This window comes from Ptychodera flava, chromosome 7 (assembly GCF_041260155.1).
Source record: "Ptychodera flava strain L36383 chromosome 7, AS_Pfla_20210202, whole genome shotgun sequence".
NCBI lineage: Eukaryota > Metazoa > Hemichordata > Enteropneusta > Ptychoderidae > Ptychodera > Ptychodera flava.
In genome coordinates this window covers 4,041,381-4,061,838 of record NC_091934.1, presented here as the reverse complement: position 1 = coordinate 4,061,838, position 20,458 = coordinate 4,041,381, and the positions used below count along the sequence as shown (strand labels likewise).

The 20,458-nt window shown below is 37.7% G+C and overlaps 1 protein-coding gene and 1 long non-coding RNA gene across 4 annotated transcripts in view; both read left to right on the top strand.

The window, feature by feature from the left end:
- LOC139137760 (uncharacterized) overlaps window positions 1-11,550 on the top strand; it is a 64,681-nt gene extending 53,131 nt beyond the window's left edge. Inside the window, exons 3-5 of the mRNA XM_070706025.1 lie at window positions 6,221-6,323; window positions 11,206-11,262; window positions 11,345-11,550. Of these exons, the coding sequence (XP_070562126.1) occupies window positions 6,221-6,323; window positions 11,206-11,262; window positions 11,345-11,550 (366 nt within the window). The remainder of the gene's footprint in view (window positions 1-6,220; window positions 6,324-11,205; window positions 11,263-11,344) is intronic.
- On the top strand, window positions 11,548-14,250 carry LOC139136599 (uncharacterized). Of its 3 annotated transcripts, none has more exons than XR_011553201.1 (3): window positions 11,548-12,112; window positions 12,198-12,915; window positions 13,028-14,250. It is a non-coding gene; the product is annotated as an uncharacterized lncRNA (long non-coding RNA). The 3 variants fall into 3 exon arrangements; XR_011553202.1 differs by having other exon boundaries at window positions 11,548-12,394; window positions 12,481-12,915; XR_011553200.1 differs by having other exon boundaries at window positions 11,548-12,681; window positions 12,770-12,915.
- The last annotated feature ends 6,208 nt before the right edge of the window (window positions 14,251-20,458 follow it).

Here is a 20,458-nt window from a genome sequence, read left to right as displayed (position 1 = left end):
ACCTTTGTCAATCTACGTTACGTGACGATGAGAGGCTTTTTATAAGGAAAGGGGTCCTAAAGAGTGAATTTCTCGGCAATTAATATCACGCAATATACCGTTTCAGAAACACATAACCATTAATACACACACCTTACAGCCTGTACTGTCTACATGCTACAGTCGGCGTCATCAGTTGCCAATGGAACGAAAATCTGTTACCCGTCTAATAGAACTAAACAAGGTAGATTTTCTTGAAAAGTCTTAAGTTTATTTATCTGAAAGAAATGCAGAATGTTAGAAATACAATAAAACATGACAATGAACATTGCATGACATGCACTATAGACACAACAAAATAATTAGTCTATGTTACGTACGTATGAAAAGTTCGTATTTTTTACAATATAAGTTCTATATCGGCCAATCAAGACACTTTGCAATACAACAAAGGCACTGGCGTTTCAAACCTGCACTGTTCAACACACGGCCATGTCCGTCATTTGATCGGGGAGGTGGTTCTGAGAAATTCTTGTCTACGATGATGAACCGTAGGTGGCGCTCACACTTACTGTTCACAAGCAACGCACTATATGTTGAAGTACACGCAATGTTGTGTTTGCTCGAAGTACACGTTCATTGTTCGCGTGAAGATTATAACCCACCCGCTATACATAATGTCCGATAACGATGTTTACCTGAATTAATTATGATAAAATACCGTCGAAAAACCGCGTGAAGTGGTCAACTTACATCTGTCCGGTAGGGTATACCGGTATGTCAGATATATTTAAGTTTTGCACTAGGACAGGGCTCTGAAAAATATGTCATATTATTATGAAAGTTACGCGCCCGAAGGGCGCGCCGAAAAATACAACTTAATGATGAAATTTGTGGCTGGCACAATTTATTTTTCGCAAGTATGGGCCATGTCGAAATTCAAAAACACACTGACCCCCCTATTGGGCATTTCAAAAACATGGTGACCCCCCCTATCGCCGAAGTCAAATACAGGGTGAACCCCCCATGAATCCACCGTCCTCCCCCAAGGCCGAAGAAACTGACCAGTCCCTTATTTACCATTTTCGTTTTCGTCCGCAAAACAATCGCCTGCGAACAGCTTTGTTGGCTGCCCCCTAGTGTTAGAGACTTGCATCATACGTCTTACGTCAGTAAACACAATAGCGTCTCTGAATGCAGTGAAAACCAGGCGGACACTCTGTGCAGGAATTGTGTCGTCGGAGAATGCTGTGGAAATCGTGTTGACTCTTTGTAGAAAGTAGCGGCGTATTGGTGGACACTTGGTGAGTTCATGCATTTATCTCAGAGGTCTGACATGACATTCGTCATTTGAGTCGGTTCACTCGGGCCGTATGAGTGACCGTGAATGCTCGGTCTCTAAAAAACCGTCAAACATAACAATATGGCTACCTTATCGCTCTGACCAAATAACTCATTAGCAGCTCGTGGCAGGTCAGCTGTGTTTGGTGTAGTCTGCAAGTAATGCCTGATACTGACATTGGCCTTTACTTTGCATGGTTATTTTTAGGTACATGTATTTGTAATATCAGAGCTGTATAAGCTGCGTTTTCAATTTTAATTCTTCTATCTTCAAAGGCACCTTCAATATAGTAAAGGATGATGGCCTCTGCAAACGCCACACTCAGTGTGACAGTTTTCGGACGACCTCAGTTTTCGGACATTTAATGACATGCTGTTTGTTGTGTACTCACTTCGCTCCATATTGATAGCATTTTACAAGTCATGTGACCACATATTAAGCCAGGTGATGCTGCTGTCCCGTTTTAGATAGTTTTTGAGGTAGAAGGTTAGATTTCGGGCGCTACAAACTTGGCGAACTTACCCAGACCGTACGATACAAGGTGCCGAAAGCAACACACACAGACAGCCCATATGTCTGGTAGGTAAGGGCAACACGCGTTGAAATATTCTTAAGTCGTCCATGGATAAAACATTACTAATTATCACAAAATATCGATACACAGTTTTTTCACCACATCAAAATTGAAAATCAGGGTTTTAAAGTTTCAAATTATCAATATTTAGCCCCTAATCACGTTCCAAATACGATTACTGTGATAGCAGTCTGATTATTATGCACTCAACATGGGCTCAAACTTTGGCAACTTTGACCCCTTAATACCACTTTCGTCGTGTTAACAGTTTGAGGAAAAACACAATGACTTTCAAAAGGGTATGTAGTGCTCGTCATTTATGAAACGGCTTTGGGCGAAATTCACTATCCTGTCCGAAACTATCACACTGAGTGTAGTCGCTTGGTACCAGCAACTCCATTTTTTGCGGCAAACCTGTCAGGGCTACTGAGTGTTTTCCGATTCTGTTGATATTACAAATGTTTTCACCTGATTAACACTTTCACAGGTAATTAATTTTTAAACATGCATTCCTGTGCGTAGTTTTCTATGGAAATATGGCCTTATAAATACTGATTTACATGCATGAGGTGTATTTTTTTTCTTATGAGAGTATTCAGGACAATTTTTTCAGTGAGTAAGTATTTCAATATGACAGAGCATCATAAAAATGCACAAAAGGTCATGTTACCCACAAAGAAGGTCACGTGATCATGGCAGCCATTATATATATATATATATATATATATATATATATATATATATATATATATATATATATATATATATATATATATATATCATGGCAGCCATAATATATATATATATATATATATATATATATATATATATATATATATATATATATATAATATATGTATATATATATATATATATATATATATATATATATATATATATATATATATATATATATATATATATATATATATATATATATCATGGCAGCCATAATATATATATATATATATATATATATAATATATATATATATATATATAATATATATATATATATATATATATATATATATATATATATATATATATATATATATATATATATATATATATATATATATATTCTAAAACATTTTCCATATAAATGAGGTTAATATGCATATTCAGTACAAGTTCACCTTCAAATAATAAGTATCATCAGACATTTAAAAGAGAGGTAAACTATGTATAAGCTTATGGTGGTAACCAGTGCCATGTGTAATTGTCATTGATAAGATTGATGTCATACAACATCAACAGGATACCCCATCATTGTTGCGACATTGATCACCGGCCCTTTGTCACATTCAGTGTTCTCCCTAGGCCCATGAAGCATCATTGGCTCTGTGACACTTGCCTTGATCGCCGTGACGCTTGCTACAATGCCGTGACGCTTCAGATTTTTCCTGACACCCTTGATTGACAGCCCCACTTGACAGCTCAATGTATTCATTGGCATGGGACATCTGCCAAAACTAACCTTATCAACATCGTTTTTAGTCCTGAATAGACTTTTTCGTGTTGATTGACGAGTTTACATTAATCAATTGACACGTACATAGGTGTTGAAAAACACCGGCCCAGCGGCACATCGGTATGGCCGCAACTTTGATCATGTTGTTGATTGATCGCCGTGTCAATGGCTGTTTAACAAGTTACGTGGGGGTATTACAGTGACGTCGACGCCATGAAAGTGCTGGTGGTCAAAGCTATTGGTCAAAATTGTGACCCTCAAAAAAGGTTTATAAGGCATCTATACCTGATGACGGTTAGTCTACATGAAATCTCCATGGCAGTATTACGATGTGCATTTGCATTTTAATTATTTTTCTGTTCTTGTTGTTGAGACAAACGATGAAAGTATCAGAGCAGGAGAACGGTAGAGTTCGTGGGCTGCACACGTTACGTGTGCGTCATATTACTCTTCGCTGACTTGACCTAGTTTCTCGATGTTGGGGTCACTGTCATTTTACAAGTTTTTTCGGCTAATCGTGCAATCGTTCTTTTGCATTCTTGTATTCTTTTTTTATTTTGTGCAAAGTTTTTAAAAATATGAGTTTGGATTAACTTTTTGGTCGCAAAATGATGTCTACAGTAAACAGGTCAGGCGATTTCCAAGATGGCTGTCGATGTGTGGGCTTTGAGCATTTCGCGCTGTTTTCAAGTTCAGGTCCGTCTCATTTCAGGTTCGCTAAGGAGGCAAGTTACTAAAACGACAGGGGTTTCATAAATTTTGTTGACAATCATTCGTGTAAATTTTCTGTTATGGTAAAGCGTAACAGTCCCTCTATTAATTGGGACCGTGACCGTATTGCGTTTATGTGCTAAAAAAACGCGCTGGGTACACAGCCCTGATTGTGTGGCTTAGTTGCTCTGTATAATTTCGTAAACAAGTGACGCAATGTTTCATCGCAAATGTTTTTCCATACAATGAGAGTATGAGTTTAATTTTCACAACTGAAGTTGGACTACTGAAGAAAGCAAGATGTGACCGTTCAGTTTTCATGTATGAATTTATTGCAGTTCATGAGGCCACCTGTAAACTTAATTGTTTATTCCCCTGAAATGTATGTTCATGCAGCAGTGTGTAAGTAAATAAAAGGCATATTAATAATTAAATGACTGCAATTTGCAGTGACTGTGTCATCATCGTAAACCACGTGCCTCTTTATGTCAACAGCTCAGCACTACCCCCGTCAAGAGACTGTGGTTGATTACGCAGAGATTCGCGGATCTATCGCTGGTTTCCAGCGCTGGCTGAATGGAGCAAATCAGAAAGTAGGTCTCATAAACGCGCATAAATTATTGTAATTAGCAATATGCCTCGCTGTGTGCAGTTGCCGACCAAGCATAGAAGCCCAACACCGCTGTGTAAAACCCGTTGGTCAAAACTATTGATCATAAATTAAAGTTATGTATAAACGTTTATGTATCTATCACTTCATTTAGGTTCACATCATTTAGGTTCACACTGAAAGCTTTCTTATCGTGTTGTAGGTACACATGGAGCTAGAAACGTATGAATGGTATATCGGGGCCCTTTCATTCGAGCCAGTGCATCTACTCCGCAATACAAATGCACGCTGGGCTCCCGATTGTCTCTAAAGCTGAAATCACAGTCCTCTGCAAATTGCACAGTTGTTCAACTCCGATTATGTTTCATTAATTCATCACAAAAGTTACGCTAACAACAGAATCAAACCAAGAGGTTTAGTTTGTTCCATGGGTTTGCAGTTCAGCCAGGTACGCACATAGTATATACGCGTACGGGAACAACATTGAAGTGGGACCGGGCCGGGTTCGCTGCAGGCCAATGTCTCTTGTGTCCATACCAAAGCCATAGTATTCACATGGTGTCGCCACTGCTCTCGATCATGACAGAAAAACTCAACATTTTGAAAGCTGTCGGATTTATGCAACGGAACTAGAGGATCTCAGAGCCTGAAAGTTCGATCATGTACACACAGACAATAAGGACCTTGTCTGTGGTTTACGACCAGACATGACTTTGTAAAGCAGATTCCTGATCGGCTAACTCTGATGACATATTCTCATGAATAATTAATTAACCCTAATCACACTTCCGCGGTTTCCTACCGTAATCTGCCAGAGCTTGACTTTTGTGTAGGTCAGCAGAGCGGAAATTATTGCTCTGGCTCGCGAGAATGGTGTGTGTATGTATTTAAATATATGTTAATGTATGTAAATTAATTATGTAAAGTTTATGCAAATTTCCGACATGCTTGCCCTTGATCGAGGGGAGAACACTGACATTCCTCTCACAGCATGCTCAGCCGGCCTACTTCCCTGTCTTCCTTGCAATCTGTCTTTGCTCGACTGGTAAGGGAACATATTTAAGTTCAGTATTAGCATTGTTGTCAGGTGAAATTTGACTTCCGCTATCTTGGTCGAGTTCAGTTTCGTGATCAGTGTCAATTACTCTATCACTTTCTGGAAAAAAAATGCTCAAGGGCTTCGTCAGTGTTAAACAGTGCCCACGTCACCATTTTTAAATACCCTCTGACAGAAAAACAACAACTGATCAACAATCCTTACAAATCACAGCAGAGAAATGACCGAGTATGGCGGCATTTGTTTACAAATTTGGCATGTATGCTCATCTAGATTTGACCTCTAGCCCATAGGCTATGCTAGTAAGCAACAAACAAGCAACAAACATGATGTAGATCAGACAAAGCCAACATATATCGAACGCATATAAACGCATACGTTCTGCGCCTCCCACAGTCTGCCCATTGGCAAAGAATGTGCCCTCCCACGGTAAAATTGTTAACAGCTTTGTCCCTCTCCTATTCTGTTGTCCAGGTCGGACCCAGCCAACGATGGAAAGGAGGAGAACCAAGACCACATCGCTGGATAACCAATCTAAGCTCAAGACCTAGAACAGCACTTAAAGTTTCGTCGGAAGGTGAGATTTGATTTTCTTCCCCTGAATTGAAAGTTTTCATTTTCCTTTGAAAATTAGTTTGTTGAAACTTTCATTTTCCCAATTATGTATCATTTGTTGTTACTGGACACTGACCACATGTTCATGCTTTTTAATCCCCATGGACACTGTCCGGGGGACTTATAGGTTTAGTCATGTCCGTGAGTTTGTGCATCTGTTCACGAGGATATCTCAAAGATGCCTGTAGCGATTTCATTTAAACTTGCTCCTTCTTTAATACATATGATTGTTCAATCCAATATGGCCGTGGGACAGCTATTCTATTGAAAAAGTGGGGACTATGTCATTGACAATGACTTTTTGAAAAAGAGCTGTTTCTAGAGCAACTGCAATAAATTTCATGAAACTTTGTAAAGACATATATGCAGAGCTCTAATAGCACACAATGAGATATGTCAGTATTGCATCAATTTATTTCTAATTTGCACATTTGGTGAATTTTGTAATTAGGGTGATATGTGTAGAAATACTGCAGCAAATTTGATAAAACTTGCTACAGATCTTTAGCGCACAGTCCTATATAAGTTAAGGAAAAAACTCAGCAGTTTCATGCAAATTAATTGCTTATTTGCATGTTAAATGAACTTTCATAATCAGTGTGATATATCTGGAAATGCTGTGTCAAATTTCATGAAACGTCATGCAGATGTATCAATCTTTTGGTGGTGTTATGGCATGCAAAGATATGCAGTATCATATCAATTAAGTGCTGATTTGCATATTTTATTAATGTTTGTAATTACTCTGATATGTAAAGAAATTATTCATCAAATTTCATGGAACTTAGCAGATGTTGAGCTCACATTGCTTTAACATTGTCATGTGTCATGTTAATTAATATTTAATCTACATAAGTAATGAACTTTCCTAATCTGTATGATATGTCCAAAAACACTTCATCAAATTTTACGAAACTTTGTATGGATGTTGATCTCACAGTGTTGTAGTACAATTCATCGACACTTGGAGGTAATGTTTATGAAATGTGGGACACGTGATAATCTATCAGCGTATAAGAAAATGCAAAAATGTTTTGCAACATCCTGTCAAGATTAATTACTAATTGACTTATTTAATGACCTTTTGTAATTAGAAAGGCAGTCCACATTGGTTTTATGTTTTCATCATGACTGAACTCACCTCTTATCACGGACCTAATAAATGAACAGGAATCTATCCTCTCTAAAGACTTGTAATCAAAGTACCCATTAGCAAGTGGGGACTGTGTCATCAGCAATGTCTTATTAGTTGTGGCGTCATTCCAATGGCAGTCTTTGCAGTGTTTGCTGACTGACTTGTTTGTTAAATTGAAAAACTGCTCTGCAAATACAAATAACGTTTACAGGAAATCGGCCTCTATAATTGCTGTGAATACTGTGAAAAATAATGTCACACACATGAACATATCATTCACTCTTTATCTGTACAAGTTTGTGTCCGTACCGCTGAAACCATAAGACTGCATGTACATCCCCTTACTTACATCCTTCTGCCCCTGGTTTGCAGAAGATTTTTGTATGCAGGAAGCCCAAGTTAAAACATGTAAATGTACCTGGATGTGAATCAAATTTCTTTTGGGCAAAGTACTTTATCTTACTGGTGTTGCATAATATTTAGAATTGCTTTATAGAACAAAATATGATAATCTTAGTATAGAAGTAATGTCTTACAGGATTGAAAAAGTGTCACATGGTGTATTCACGCTGTCATGACAAGAAGAATGGGCAAGTCAATCAGTGTCTCTGCATGGCAGGGCTGTGTGCTAACTATGCATTTGCAACTTACAGGCGTATTTGATATCATGTCAAGAGTTGATGTCAGCGAACATATTAATCCAACATTGAAAGTAAAAAAGGAACAGCACTCTTCCGGACCCATGCATGCTTTGTATCTATGTAGTTACTTGCGCTTAATTGTTCTTACCAGACCAAGGAGGTGACACTGAGTGAGTGTATGTCATTGCTTAAAAGTTTGGCTTTTGTTGGGTGTAATGTACACAGCATCAGTACATGTATGCCTCAGTTGCCAAAGTATATTACTTTAATCTAGGAATCACCTTAACACTACTGTGGGGGTATGCTGAAATTTATTCTTTCATTTACTCTGTTGTGGTATTTCTATGCTAAATGTCCATGGGCAAGTCTACATTGAGGTTCAAATGAGATGAAAACAATTTTGCCATCGTGCAAAAGGTCAGTCTCTCTTGTGCAATTAACTACTTGACTCTTGCAGTTTCCATTACAAAAAATGTTCTCTTTTGCAGCAAAGAATTGTATATCAAAGAATAAGATGGGTCAAAATGACCGCCAAATGTATCTTTGGCAAGCAGCATCAGTAGTAGGGAATCCTGAAACTACAACATTGTGTTCTTGATCTAGAGGCATATAATTCTATGCATAATGCTATTATTCTATTCTATGTGTTTTTTCACAAGGGGATGTTCACAGCGGCGAACAACTAAATTAATGTAACTAAACATGTGTCCTTTCTTGCAGTGGTTTTATTTATCCTGATGAGTATGTACATGGTTACCAATTCATTCCGTATCTTTCAACATGTCAAACAATATAAATAGTGTCTCATATCAGACAAAATTCATTAAAAAAGACTGACTTTGTCTCTTTAATGAGTTGTACAGGCCATGTATATTTGCCATCTTCTCTCTTAAGCACTGTTACATGTATACCAGTGCCAGAGTGCTTTTTGGGTTTCGAGACCACAGGTCTCAAACCATCTAGTAATTGTTCTGTTTTTAGGGTTTTCAGACCTTTCGTCTCAAAACCCTATTGTAATCATTCTGATGTTTATTATTATTCCACATACGCTTTTGTTTCCCATTCGAACACCTTTGAATAAAAATGAGTTCAAATTTGTCATATGGGTAAAACTAACAGGACATGTTTTTCCATTTCATTACCATACCAACTAGACACATGACCCAACAGCCATCTTCAATTTAAACTTTGAAATCTATTTCATTTGCATAAATTTTAATGAAACAAAATTTCGTGAGGTGATTTTGTAGACCATATAGTCAGGCTCCTTCATCCCAAATTCAAGGTCATAGGCCCTGCCGATTTTGAGAACAATATTTTTAAAGCATTATTTTTCATATTTTTCTGTGGCCTTTGACCTTCTGTATACCTGTGCAGCTAAGTTATGGCCATATCTCATTTAGGTCTTTTTAAAAGTCAAAGAGGGCAAGTGTCTATTGAACGATGTCAGGTATGCAACCAAATTTTAACCCATAATTTTGGGGTTGGTCTTGACATTTGACGCTCATACCATACTGTACCTTATTGCTAATTTCTTGGCTTGGAAATAGAGCTAGAGGTCTGAATTTTTGTAGGCAGCAATAACTGTGGGAACGAAGTATTTTGACCAAATATCACATGACCTTGTACTTCCCATACCTCATTAATTATGCACATATCTAATTATGGACTTGGAAATAGAACTAGAAGTCTGAATTTTGGTACGTAGGGATAACTATAATATACAATTTTTTTCAAAAAAATGTCACGTGACCTTGCTGGCCTTTGACCTCAAATATACATATATGTCCATAACTCAGTAACCACAAGTGCTATACCATTCATATTTGGTACAGTGGGAGACCTTATGATGACACATCCTTTACCTCATTAATTATGTGCATATCTAATTCTCAGCAGGCAAATAGAGCTAGAGGTCTAATTTTTGGTATATAGGGATGACTATACTATACAATTTTTTGACAAAATGTCAAAGGACCAGACACTTCCTCTACCTGAGTAATTATGCACATATCTAATTTTGAACCAGCCAATAGAGTTAGAACTCCAATTTGTGGTACTTATTGCTAAATATGCGATAATTTTTTTAACAAAATGTGGCATGACCTAGCTAACCTTTGACCTCAAATATACGTAAATCGCTATAATGCGGTAACCACAAGTGCTACACCCCCTACGTTTGGTATGATTGGAGATCTTATAACACATCCTGTAGCTCATTAATTATGCACATATCTAATTCTGGGCTTGCCAACAGAGCTAGAGGTCTGATTTTTGGTATATAGGGATAACTTAGCAATACAATTTTTTTGACAAAATGTCACGTGACCTCGGTGACGTTTGACCTCAAATATACATATTTGTCCACAACTCAGTAACCACAAGTGCTACACCCTTCATGTATGGTATGATGGGACACCTGATGACACCACATATTGTACCTCATTAATTATGCGCATATCTAATTTTGAGCGAGCCAATAGAGCTAGAGGTCTGATTTTTGGTATATAGGGATAACTTAGCAATACAATTTTTTTACAAAATATCATGTGACCTCAGTGACCTATGACCTCAAATATACATATTTGTCCATAACTCAGTAACCACAAGTGCTACACCCTTTACGTATGGTATGATGGGACACCTTATGACACCATATATTGTACCTCATTAATTATGCGCATATCTTATTTTGAGCGAGCCAATAGAGCTAGAGGTATGATTTTTGGTACATAGGGATAACTTAGCAATACAATTTTTTTGACAAAATGTCACATGACCTCCGTGACCTTTGACCTCAAATATACATATTTGTCCATAACTCAGTAACCACAAGTGCTACACCCTTAATATTTGGTATGATGGGACACCTTATGATGCCACATATTGTACCTCATTAATTATACACATATCTAATTTTGAGCGAGCCAATAGAGCTAGAGGTCTGATTTTCGGTATATAGGGATAACTTAGCAATACAATTTTTTTGACAAAATGTCACGTGACCTCGGTGACCTTTGACCTAAAATATACATATTTGTCCATAACTCTCTCTTATTCTTTTCCAGCTTGGACCAGGCCGATTATTGGAAGGACAAATGATGCACTGGAGGTGAAGAGGGATTGTAAGTATTTGGGAAGTTATTTTGTGATTTTTCTTTTTTTAAAGATGATTAACGGTTTTATGTCTCTCTTATTCTTTTCCAGCTCGGACCAGGCCAATTATTGGAAGGAGAAATGATGCATTGGAGGTGAAGAGGGATTGTAAGTATTTGGGGAGTTATTTTGTGATTTCTTTTCTTTTTTTAAAGATGATTAACGGTTTTGTGTCTCTCTTATTCTATTTCCAGCTCGGACCAGGCCAATTATCGGAAGAGAATGATGCAACTGGGGGTGAAGAGGGAGGATTGTAAGTATTTGGGGAGTTATTTTGTGATTTCCTTTCTTTTTTTAAAGATGATTAATGGTTTTATGTCTCTCTTATTCTTTTCCAGCTCGGACCAGGCCAATTATTGGAAGGAGAAATGATGCACTGGAGGTGAAGAGGGATTGTAAGTATGTGGGGAGTTATTTTGTGATTTCTTTTCTTTTTTTAAAGATGATTAATGGTTTTATGTCTCTCTTATTCTTTTCCAGCTCGGACCAGGCCAATTATTGGAAGGAGAAATGATGCATAGGAGGTGAAGAGGGATTGTAAGTATTTGGGGAGTTATTTTGTGATTTCTTTTCTTTTTTTAAAGATGATTAACGGTTTTATGTCTCTCTTATTCTTTTTCCAGCTCGGACCAGGCCAATTATTGGAAGGAGAAATGATGCATTGGAGGTGAAGAGGGATTGTAAGTATTTGGGGAGTTATTTTGTGATTTCTTTTCTTTTTTAAAGATGATTAACGGTTTTATGTCTCTCTTATTCTTTTTCCAGCTCGGACCAGGCCAATTGGAAGGAGAAATGATGCATTGGAGGTGAAGAGGGATTGTAAGTATTTGGGGAGTTATTTTGTGATTTCTTTTCTTTTTTTAAAGATGATTAAAGGTTTTATGTCTCTCTTATTGTTTTCCAGCTCGGACCAGGCCAATTATTGGAAGGAGAAATGATGCATTGGAGGTGAAGAGGGATTGTAAGTATTTGGGGAGTTATTTTGTGATTTCTTTTCTTTTTTTAAAGATGATTAACGGTTTTATGTCTCTCTTATTCTTTTTCCAGCTCGGACCAGGCCAATTGGAAGGAGAAATGATGCATTGGAGGTGAAGAGGGATTGTAAGTATTTGGGGAGTTATTTTGTGATTTCTTTTCTTTTTTTAAAGATGATTAAAGGTTTTTATGTCTCTCTTATTGTTTTCCAGCTCGGACCAGGCCAATTATTGGAAGGAGAAATGATGCATTGGAGGTGAAGAGGGATTGTAAGTATTTGGGGAGTTATTTTGTGATTTCTTTTCTTATTTTAAAGATGATTAACGGTTTTGTGTCTCTCTCTTATTCTTTTCCAGCTCGGACCAGGCCAATTATTGGAAGGAAAAATGATGCAGTGGAGGCAAAGAGGGATTGTAAGTATTTGGGGAGTTATCTTTTGATTTTTTTTTCTTTTTTTAAAGATGATTAACGGTCTTTTTGTCTCTCCTTTTCTTTTTCCAGCTCGGACCAAGCCAACCATGGGAACAACGAAGCTGTTCTTAATGGGGCCCTGTATATGTTGAAGAGGAATATTTTCAAGACGTTACCTCGTTGGATAACCAACCCAAGCTCAAGATGCTGCACAGCTTTTGAAGTTTGAATTGAAGGTGTGCTGTTTTTAAGTTTGTCTATTTCTCATTCTCAAATTCATATTGGTGATTCTCTTCTGGACTGCCTTTTTTTGAAATTTAAGTATTGCCTATTCTGTATCATTTGTAGTGAGTTAACACCTGGTGTAGAAGCTTTCCGCAGTCTGAATGAGAAGACTATGCCAGGAGGAAGAAGGTGTTACATTGATCTATCATCAATTGAAGCCCAATACAAGTTATGGCATTTAAAGTTTTATCTGAAGGACAGTTTAGTGCTTGCTTCTTCTGATTTGAAACAATTTTCATTCTAAAATTAATTTGTTGAAACTTTGGCAAGAATCCCTTGTAATTTATCATTTGTGAATTTTAAACCTCAATTTTATTGATTTTCATTTTTTATTAGTAAATTGTTATTATACTTACTGTATTAGTAGCAACGCCAGTGATGTGGCAAATGTGTTTGGAACACACTGGATTACAGTGTATCATTTTTTTTGTCTTTTTTGTTGAGTATGATCAAATAAAATAATAAAGAAATAAAGAGCCCATGGCTTTCAATAGTAAATATACTATAACCTATAAAAAGTTAGTCCAATGCATTTAGCAGGGTTCTCCCCAAAGTTCCAAGAGTTCTTGACGACTCATTAATATTAATGAGCATTAATATTCATGAAAAACTGTAACATTGTATATGCTTGTATGTTTACTTTCTCAGGGCTTGATGTACAAATAATTACAGCCATTTCCACTGTACCTTCAAGGTATTTTCTCAGTTTTAACTGAACTATACAGAAAAAATATTTTGTAGTTACATGTATAAAGGAATATTTTGAAGCTTTTGAAAAATAATGTACCACTTTGCCATCATTTTCCTGTACTTTATCATCCCTCACCACTATGAAGTTTGGATTATCATTGCACCAGTGTGCTATGTTTTTTAAATGACCTAGTGGTCTTCTTAATGCTCATGCGCAAACACAGAAGAGTTTAAACCATCAACTTAAGGGGTTGTCTAATCAGCCATAGTTTTGCAGCCCCATCTTGATGTCTAATTCACTTCAATTGCTTCTTGATAGTCATTATAAATGGGAAAATTCACACACACAGAGGCTTGTTGCCACTGACTAGTAATTTTTGGATTAATGACCTGAAAAATAAGTGAGTGTTCATTGATAATTCAAAGACTGGATTGGTTGACACCAAAGATTGTCGATTGCTCACGACCTTCCTTGCATCCCACTCACTGAATCTGAACTGAACATTGAAGAGTACGTTTTAGTAAAAGTTCTTGTTTTTGTGCTGATTTTCACTACAGTATTTTCATTGTGTTATAAACATTAATACACAGCAAAATACTTCAGTTTGTCTCCTTCTTTCGATCGTACAGAGATACTGTGTGACAGTCACAAGACAACCTTGCCTTGTTCATAGAGCAATGATCTTTGTGAATGTACACTAAACATGACAAAATAGCTTTTCATATGCACAATCAGCATACGGTAATGAACTGGTGGTCTTGTTTAAACATTTTATTGAAAGGAATTCAATAGTACCATTGTTTTCATCAATTCATCATGCAATATTATGAGCTGCTTGACCTCAAAAGTTGTCATAGACACTCATGTACAGTTCAAAGCATATAACAGCAAGTGCTGGACGGTCACTTGTCGATGCCTTGAAAACCCTGTATTATGCCAAGATTGAGTAATGACTTCACAAAGTTTGAAAACGGATCTCAAATTCACACACTGCCCCATTGATAAGCATGGCCACTATTTTGCTATTGACACAAAACTGCCAGTGTGTCTCCAGAGGTTGATGTGGAATTTTCAATTATGAAAGTCACACAGTTGGAGGAGAGAGTAGGTACGTTTTAAAATGATGGGTCACAATCCACATTCTCACATAAATGTGGAAACGGCATCAAAAATAAGACTTTTGACATTAAAATTAATTAAATCCCAAAATTATTCTTTTGACTTAATACAACTACCAACTATTTGTTCATTTAAAACAAATTTTTAGATGTTTAGAGCAAATGCGAAAGTTGAAAGTGCCCTGTTTTGAAATAATGTTTAATAAAATATCATGGTTCCATGGGAACGTGTTTGTGGATTTGCAAAAGTATACATAACTTTGTTCAATTGGTCTCACTTAGTACTACATTTGCTGATGATTTTATGCAAATCGGTCATGAAATAGCAAAGTTACAAGCTTTAACCCTTTTCCTCCCAAGTCGGTGAAAATCCGCTTGAAATTCGGTGTAGCCAGAATCTAAGCACTGGTGACCGTTATTCTCCCAACCCGGTGGAAATCGGGCCCTTTTTGGGTACCCCCTTTCCTGCCAAGTCGACGGCACTACGTTTTGCTATCCCCTGTGCGTTTAGGGGTCATCCGAGGAGAGGTTTTCTGACAAGGAACGCCTTTTCCCCTCGAAATGGGTTCGCAGGGAGTCGATAGACAGGAAAGGTGCAGAAACCTGTCCGCCAGTCCCCCACACCCGAGGGGGGCTGGGTTTTTTTTACTGCTTTTTAGAGGACTTGGCAGGATAGCATGGTATCGTTTTCTGGCGGAGTTGGACGTACTTGGCTGCCTGGCACTATAGAGATTGCTGCCGAACTTGACCAACTCGGCAATGCTAATCTAGAAGGCTACCTCTTGCAAACGACTTGGCAGATATGCCGATGGTGCGAGACGAAAGTCACTTATTCAGTTGTGCGTGACTGAAAATGAGAACGTATTTTTGACGGGACGGCTCGACTTGTTCCTCCGATGGAACGGATATGAACGACTCGGAAATACCATTACAAACTGGTGTCCGACGTACTAAGCTGGGCTTCAGCTCTGCAAGTTCAAGCCAGGCAACGTCCTTCACCGCCTTGGCCGTGCCATTCAATGGACGTAGCTTTGGATTTTTTATTTATTCCATCGTCCGAAGTATTGGCTCTGGTTTGCAGGCAAACGTATCCTCTTGCTGACGCATTGGTAACTACGTACGCTGTTTGCGTACAGAGAATTCAAAAGATGACATGAGGTCAATATGCTGTACGGGGATACCGCCTGCATTTAGCAGGGACTGCTTTTGTTATGCAAACCAGCTAGCAGTACAATATGGCTGCCAGGCATGTGGACACGTCGATGGCTAGAACAATGGAAGCATATTGCGTTGTACCCATGCATCGCAAAAGTGAGACTGACGACTTGGGTGCAGTGACTGGTTATCACTGGTTAGCTGCAGCCCAATCCATGTAGGTACAAACCCGTACCTGACTGAGGACCACTCGATTAAGTCGGTAATGAACGGTAACACTCGTAAGCCAACTCCCAAATGAGCTGGCTAAACTACGTCGAGCTGTGCTTCAATGGCTCAGCCATGTCGTTAATACAACGGCAAAAACGTAGTTTTTGTGCCACACTGCCAAGTCGTTGAAGGTACGTATTCAATTGACCCTACCCTGGGGAAACAGGACAGGTTTGCCGGTGCTGCCGCACCCCTAGCACGACCCCCAGGGTCTCTGACTAACAGACGAGTAAGGTGATGTTTTTGCCTAGCGGACGTGCGCAATACTGAAGGAGTTTATTTCAGAAAAAATAAACATGAAACGGCAATAAAATGATGCACTCCCAGGGGCAAACAAAGCCGGTGACCTCAATTTTTTTCTGCAGTAACCCTTGAGCTCCTTCCCCTGTCTACGGGCATGTAGAAATAATCGAAGTCTAACACGTATAAGTACGGCTAAAACAACCCTAAAAATGGGCGATTTCTGCCAAAATGGCTGGCAGGATAACATGCAGGAGAGCCAATCTTTTGCAGGCACATATTATGGGGTGGTTTTCTACTGACTTGGCAAAATAACGGACAAGGGCGCTCGGCAGGAAAAGGGTTAACCAGTCTTTATCTAAATTTCGCTGAATGTGGTGCCATTGTCTTTCCTATGGATAATAATGACAAAGACCCTTCAAAATTAATGCTGAAAATTTAATTATAATTATCTTCAAAATGGATATCCAAATTTTATCAGATAAAGTGCACACTTCTTCTTTTTAAGAGTTCACATTTGTGATGCTGTGAAGAACATTTTTAATTTTCACATGAATAGAGTAGTATTAGTCGAGCAACTCTCAGTAGTGATTAGGAGATTGCCCTTCAGAAGAGAGAAGCATGCTTTGAATAAGGAAGCCAAGCCAAAACCTGGTACAGCTCTCGAATTTTCATTAAGTGGTGAGTTTACCAGGACTGCAACAAACCTATTGTTGGTAACTAGGCTTACCTAAAGATCGGTGTGTCTTGAATTAAATGAAAAGATTGTCACGTAGTGTGGTTGTGGTAGCTATTGTCAGATACGTACACTCTTTGGTAAGGAATGTCCAGTTGTAGAGACAGCAACAGGTACACGAATATACTCTAAGTCGTAGCACTTTATTCAGCTGAGTAACATAAGTTACATGGTAAAACTTTATGTCTCACACTAGTCTGATGTCTGATAATAGGAGTGTGTCACGGTCAATGTCGTCTTGGCGTTGCAACAGGTTCTACCTTAGCACACTAAAATGCAGAGTTTATATTGAGTGAATATCTGGCTTTGTCATGACTTTGGTATGTGTCTATAATTAACTAAACAATTGACTAACGGCAGTCGGCATAAGTGAAAAGGACAGGAAGGTCGCTCCGATTAGTACATCTGTCAACATAACACAGGAGGTCCAGCTTAAGTATCCGGTCTGTTTTAATTACATAAGGTAGCGGTAAAGGCTATTTTTGCACGAATTCTTTTCTCAGAGTTAATGTCAAGTTTGAAGTGTTAGAATCAAGATATTTAGTTCAAATTTTCAGGATAACTCCCTTACTTAATACTTTCTCCAAAGAATATAAAATTGTATATTTGCAGCCATGGTTTTGAGATATGACACCAGTAAATATTAAAATTTAATTTTTCACATTGTTTTACATATTTGAATTTAATAATGATTGGATAGTACTTAATACTACCAAATTAGTTATCAATATGTTGACACTATTAATTGTAAGATGTGTACGGCAGGATTTGTAATTAAAATTTGTTTTTTTTATTTTACATGGGTTTACATATCAAAAAATTATTAAAAAATTCTTTCAAATTTCAAAATGTGATTTTTCAAAAAGTACTTCAAATACAGAAAAATTGTGCCATAAGTCATCTCGTCTGTAACCTTGTTGATAGGCTGTAAAAATTCCATGTCCATATCTCATTTTAAAGGTTGGATTAAATTGGCATAAAAACATGTAGGAAAACTGTTATTGAAAACAAGCCATATTTGCATCCCTCTTTTGAAGTCACAGAGCAGTCTTTTCGGTTAATCTCACTTTTGACACCTCTTTGACACTCAAAGAATCTAAAAATGCATTTACAATAGCAGTCACGCATTCTGAATACAAGTACTGCCTTGTCCAACTTTCCTGAAAAACAGCAAAAAATGACTTTCCCTTTTCAAACATTTTTTTAAAAGCTAGGGGACCTCTACCATAGTTAATACATTAAGGACTCCGCAACTTCCTCTTATTTGGTCACTTTTTTCAGAAGTTTCAACAGGCTATAACTCTGCAATGCCTTTGACCCCAGAGAATGTTGACTACTTATATATTTTACTAGTTTTATTGAAGTTTATAACTGGCGCTTTAGCCTTTACCGCCACCTTAAGCTGTTGTCAAAACAATACATTCGCTAAGATCGGATGAACGGTTACATAAAAGAGTGTCAAAGCTAAACAAGGGAATCATTCTCACGATGCCCCACGTGCAGAAGGGGTTACTAACAGGTCATAGTCATTGTCATTGTCAGTATACAACTAAATTCAAGTTACATAATATTAACTATCGAAATGCTATGTCACAAGATCATTGGATCTTAGGAGGAGTGTTTTTTTCACTTATTTTAAAATCATACCATGACCATTAGGTTTATTATTCTGCACTAGTGCTTTATTTTTGTCGGTTTCACTCTTTACTTATGATAACCATGGCAATGCAAATTTTTTGAAAACATGCCCCGTGTTTTCGATTTTGTGTTTTCATTTGAATAAAATTCATTTTATCCAATTCTCATTTTCTAAGGCGTACAGTTTTCCTAACTTTCTGCCTATTTTTACATTCCATGCAATTGTTTTTCCAAAATGTCATTTTATTTCCTTTAAATCTTGCTTGACATGCTTGTTTCCGATATCTAATTCCGAAAATTCCATCATGCATTGCTCAAATTTATCCTACCCTAATATATTTTATAGCTCAATAAAGTTTAACGGCTCTTTTTCACAGATTATGCAAGATTAAGATCATATTAAACCTTTTCCTGCTAGACAAGATCACTTCCCCGACAGCCAGCTCGGTGAATAGCTGTATTGTGCAAAAACCATATGTATTCCCACCCATTTAGCTTGGTATGTTACAGGAGCTTTAATCCTCAAAAACATGAGTAGTAGAGTAAACGTGGACAACTGGGATGAAGTAAGAATTTTACACCCCATTTTATTCATTTATCTACATGAAGCGAAGGAAAAATTAACCATCCATGTAACTAAAGTATAACCCTGACCTATATACGAACTCACGCATGCGCAACAGCTGGCGCAGCAGCTGCGCAGCAGTGCATTGTCCTGAACTAAGCAGGGAAATTCCCTGCTGAGCATGTTTATACATGTACGGGAAATTCCGTGTGAGTCATCACCATCAAACTAGCCTATATAAAGGACCTGTGTTGTCAGTCAGTCCGGCCGGCCGGTCGCGGAGTCTAGCTGATGTTGAACACGAAGTTCCTATCGGTACGAACTAAATTTCATATCCATTCAATCCATAATGTCTTAGGTATCTTTCCAGAGGTGGACTAAATCCTTCTTGTTTTTGAATTTCTAGCGCCTGATGAAATATGTCCTGAATAAGTTCTGACCCCGGAGCCTCCTCGTTCCGAAGGGTTGCACCTTTTTCTTGTATTTGTGTAAGCAGCTGTTTATATTGAACATAATAATGTTTATATTTCTCTCGTCTCTTTGCTACACCAGTTTTCCCTTGTATCACATCAATAACAACACCTGGTATAGGAGTTAAAGCTAAAAGAACTGGAACTGTCGGAATTGCCGCTATTACAGCAGAGCTTACAAGAATTCCTTTAGTAATATTAAGAGCCATATCAATTCGACCCATCAATTTATAACTTCGTCGATATGCAGCACTTGTTCTTTCTATGTAATCAGCCAATTGTTCAACGCTTTCAACAACTGAGATGTGCATTTTTACTGTATATGTAAGGGGGGATAAAAAATAATTGTAGTAATATAGAAAGACAATATGGCAGAAGGAGGAGAAGATATACCACTCCAGGATTTCAATGATGCAAATTTGAATGATGATGATGATGCTGAAACATCTTTTATTGACAATAATACCCCTGCAGAAGACGATACTTTCCAGGCTAGCTTAAGCGACAGACCCGCAGGTGAGTTGTTGATTGGACAGAGAGGGCAAATTACAGAGATAATGGCTAACAAATACTTAGATAGTAATAGGATTACTGATGCGCATAAACGAGAA